This window comes from Anastrepha obliqua, chromosome 4 (genome assembly GCF_027943255.1).
Source record: "Anastrepha obliqua isolate idAnaObli1 chromosome 4, idAnaObli1_1.0, whole genome shotgun sequence".
Lineage (NCBI taxonomy): Eukaryota > Metazoa > Arthropoda > Insecta > Diptera > Tephritidae > Anastrepha > Anastrepha obliqua.
Window position 1 is genome coordinate 92,187,512 of NC_072895.1, and position 4,091 is coordinate 92,191,602.

A 4,091-nucleotide genomic window follows, 5' to 3' on the forward strand; every position below is an offset into this window, starting at 1 on the left:
TCATTGTCTAACGGCAGCGTAAAACAATGTTCACGCAACACGGAAGATCACTATTTTTTCTACTTTTGGGCCTTTGCGCTTCAATCGTACCGAGCGTTGCCGCACCTGAAGGCCGCATTGTTGGCGGCACTACCGTCGACATTTTCGATGCGCCACATTTGGTATCGCTACGCTACAAGCACAACAGCTCAACACCCTTCATACATCGCTGTTCCGGCACGATTTACTCACAGGATGTCGTGTTGACCACTGCGCGTTGCGTCATCGGTTTGACGCGTCAACAATTGCAAATTGTGGCAGGCACCAGCTATCGTTCACAAACTGATGGTTCTGTTTATCTCGTCAATACGACCGTCATACATCCGGATTTCAATATTTGGTTTATCGACAATGACTTGGCGCTATTGCATTTGGAATTTCCGCTAGCCACAAACAATTCAAAGGTGATCAAACCAATCGATTTGGCCGCGGCTGTGCCCGCAGCAGGCAGTGCAGCGACCGTGGCTGGTTGGGGTGCTACGGCAGAACAGGCGGCACTGGCAGAGCAGTTGCAGCAAGCGGACGTGCGCCTGATAAACGATACCCAGTGCAAGGCGACATACGGTACGGGACGTATTAGTGCGGCTATGTTGTGTGCAGGCGGCGTGAGTTCAAGTGGTAGTGTAATCGATGCCTGTCAGGGTGATGCGGGCAGCGCACTGGTGGCGAACGGCAATGCGGTGGGTTTGGTGTCGTGGGGAAGTGGCTGTGGACGCGAAGGATACCCCGGAGTTTATACGAATTTAGTGCATTTCAAGGAATGGATTGAAAGTGAAGCCAATAAGAAAATTTAAGGCAAATAAGTGAGGAGAAAAGCCAAAAATGTTTATTAGACGTAATTGAGTTAATTGCCAACATTTTATGATCACAAAAATAGAGTGGAACTACAAATTAGAAATGTACAACATAGTTTCTCCATGCGCTGTATACTTATTAAAATTAAAGATAAACACAGCTAGATACACAGGTGCATAGGTAAAAAAGCAAATATTTGATACGCCTCAATTGTTTTATTGACAAGCGACGACGATTACTTTGGTATGGTAAATATGAGTCGCGCAGGTATTGTGGGTGCATAGGTCGATTTGGAGGAAACGCATACCTAGAAATTTCTAGCTAATAAATACGATGACTAAGTAGAGAAAATACCAGAAATAAAAATACTAACATTTTTTTAGTAAAAAACATACTGAATCCACGAAGCAGATATAATAGATCTTTTAGGTCGCACTGCTAAATGCCCTCATACGCGTAATAATAATCTAAAGAAATGTGTTTATAATAAATCAATTGAGTTTTCAAAGGAGTAGAGACATAAACACACAAATATGTAAAGTTCTTAAAATTATTTGTCTATGCGTATTTTAAAAGACTTAAATACCTGCAATAAAACTTAGAAAAGTTCTAAAATTTTTTTATTCATATATATGTAATACAAGGTGCAGTCCAAAATAAACAAGATTGAGCTAAAATAGAAACGACAGGAGCTTTGTTCTGATAATTTCGAGTTTATTTATTCAAAATAGTCCCATATGGTCTCGATACACTCTGTTTTGCGCGATCTAAAAGCTTTTCGAAAGAGTGTTTCAGATCATTGACCGGAATGTCCTTCAGGATGTCGCTAGAAGCCTTTTGGATGGTCTCTACGGACACAAAACGTTTTCTTTTCATGACCAAATGCAATTTTTCGAATAGGTAGAAGTCACAGGGAGCCATATCAGGTGAATATGGTGAGTGAGTGATGGTTAAAATGCGATTTCTAGTCAAAAAATCAGTCACAAGAGTGGGTCGATGAGATGGTGCATTATCGTGCAATAAGCGCCAGCTTCCTGCTTCACGGTATTCAGGGCGAATTCGACGAATGTGATGCAACAAACGCTTCAAAACGCCAAAATTGGATTGACGGTTTAGCCCATTGGCACGAACTCCTTATGGTCAATTCCTTTGGAATCGTAAAAACAAATGAGCATCGATTTGATTTTTTGGGTGTTGGCTCATCTGGGGCCTTCCATTCGGCACTTTGACGCTTAGTTTCAGGTTCACGTTGGAAACACCATGTTTCATCACCAGTTACAATGTTGTAAAGGAAGTTCTCATCTTTCCTCGCCTCGTTAATGAGGTCTTTCTAATGTTGAATTCTGAGCAATTTTTGGTCCTCAGTTAACTTGTATGGAATGAAACGTGCATAGACCTTTCGTAAGCTTAAATAATCGATTAAAATGCGATAAATCGATGTATCGGAGATATTCAACTCCTATTCCCTGAATTTCGGTCCATTTTTGATAAATTCACGAACAATTTGGATGGAGTTTTCAGTAATTGCTGATTTTGGGCGGCCCGTATGTTCATTGCCATTATGTCCTTCATTGCCATTATGTCCTTACATCTCTGAAATGCGTAAATCACTCATAAACTCTGGCACTAGATGAACAATCATCGTCATAAACTTTTTTCATCAATTCAAAATTCACAAATATACTGACACCTTAGACGCAATAACTTCGCTTCCACTGAACCGAATGTCACCTAGCTTTCACTGGAAATCAGCTTGGGATGTAACTTCCAACGCACTAACTCATTAAAAAGATGGCGCCATCAAAAACATTTTTATGACGCCAGTCTTGTTTATTTTGGACTTCACCTTGTATAGCGGCCAAATAATCATTTATTTGTTGTTTTTTTAGCAAAACAAGCGATATTAATCTCATGAAGATTGTAAGTGGCGTGACTAGTTGGTCAGCCGTATACCGGAATTTTTGCCTTTAGTCATCAAAGCATTAAAAATAAGTGACTAATTACTAGGTAATAGTTATTAGTGACTATAAACAAATTAGGAGAGGCCCACAAAATGCCATCAAATGTGGGAAAATGTGGCTGATGATGAAAATTATAACCTATCCCTCCCGAATGTGAACCTCACCTTCATGCGGTACTCCCTGTTTTAAACTAATGAGTTTTGTTTTAAAACTAATGAGACTCTAACGACCGAGAAAATAGGCGCTATATCCTAACCATCTGTAGCAGAGGAAATGATGTTATAAATAAAGCTGGCAGCACGTCTTGGAGCTGAAGCCGACATCTCGGCACCAAAATCGGAGAAGTGGGCTGATAACCTGCCAATCTTAAACTCAAAGCTATCAACAAAACTACAAATGTGGCCTTTTGTGCCCTCGCGGATCCATAGAAACTTGGATATAAACAAATTACTATAAGGACTTCTCAATAGTCACTCACTGTAAGTTCCATTCCAAACATTAGTGAGCGATTCCATGTGAAGTGAACCAAGTATTTTGGTAATTGTCGTTAATTCTTCTATAAATTGCGCTACCAACTTGTTTAATGGTTATTTACAGAATGACTATATCCAGTCTGTGCGGCTCAGGAACCTTATTAGTTGACGTTTAAGTCAGACAGTTGTGCGAGACTATCGACCAATGGTTTGCTCAGGGTTGACATTTTCATAAGCCATTTGAGAGGTGCGCAGATGTGCTAGGCGAATGAATTGATAAAAAAAATGCAAATTGATACATACTTATAGGCGAAGAGAGTATTAAGCATATGCAGCGTATACATAATGCTTAGAGGAAATAATTTCTTAATGAACTTTTAATAACACCTACCACCTCCTTCTTAAGCGCTTAAGCGATTTTACCCAAGTTTATCAAAGAGGCACCACTCGTTTCTTTCTCGTGCTAACCAGCGCCAGTTGGACACACCAAGCGAAGCCAAGTCCTTCTCCACCTGATCTCTCCATCGCAGAGGAGGCCTTCCTCTTCCGCTGCTACCACCAGCTGGTACCGCATCGAATACTTTCTATCACCTCCTTATTCAAAATTTGGTTTAGGAAAAGGCTCCGAGCGAAATATGTTGCATTTAACCAATTCCATACTTCTACCAATCATCTGATCGGCATCGGAGCAGAGCGCGTGTATCGCTGAAGTAATGGCGACTCTTCTTCTTGTTGTCTTTTTAATACCAAGGCATTAAGAAAGACTGCTTACTTATTTGATGTGGCTTTTGGGAAGTAACTCTTGTTTCTTAATTCAAATTTA

General features: G+C 40.5%; 1 protein-coding gene across 1 annotated transcript; it reads left to right on the plus strand.

The window, feature by feature from the left end:
- On the plus strand, window positions 1-1,105 carry LOC129244975 (trypsin alpha-3-like). Its single transcript, XM_054882907.1, has one exon. The coding sequence runs from the start codon at window positions 27-29 to the stop codon at window positions 831-833; it is 807 nt and encodes a 268-aa protein (XP_054738882.1). The 5' UTR covers window positions 1-26; the 3' UTR covers window positions 834-1,105.
- The last annotated feature ends 2,986 nt before the right edge of the window (window positions 1,106-4,091 follow it).

Bases quoted from the DNA above. Each gene is read 5' to 3' on its own strand.
- LOC129244975 (XM_054882907.1), top strand. From the start codon at position 27: ATGTTCACGCAACACGGAAGATCACTATTTTTTCTACTTTTGGGCCTT.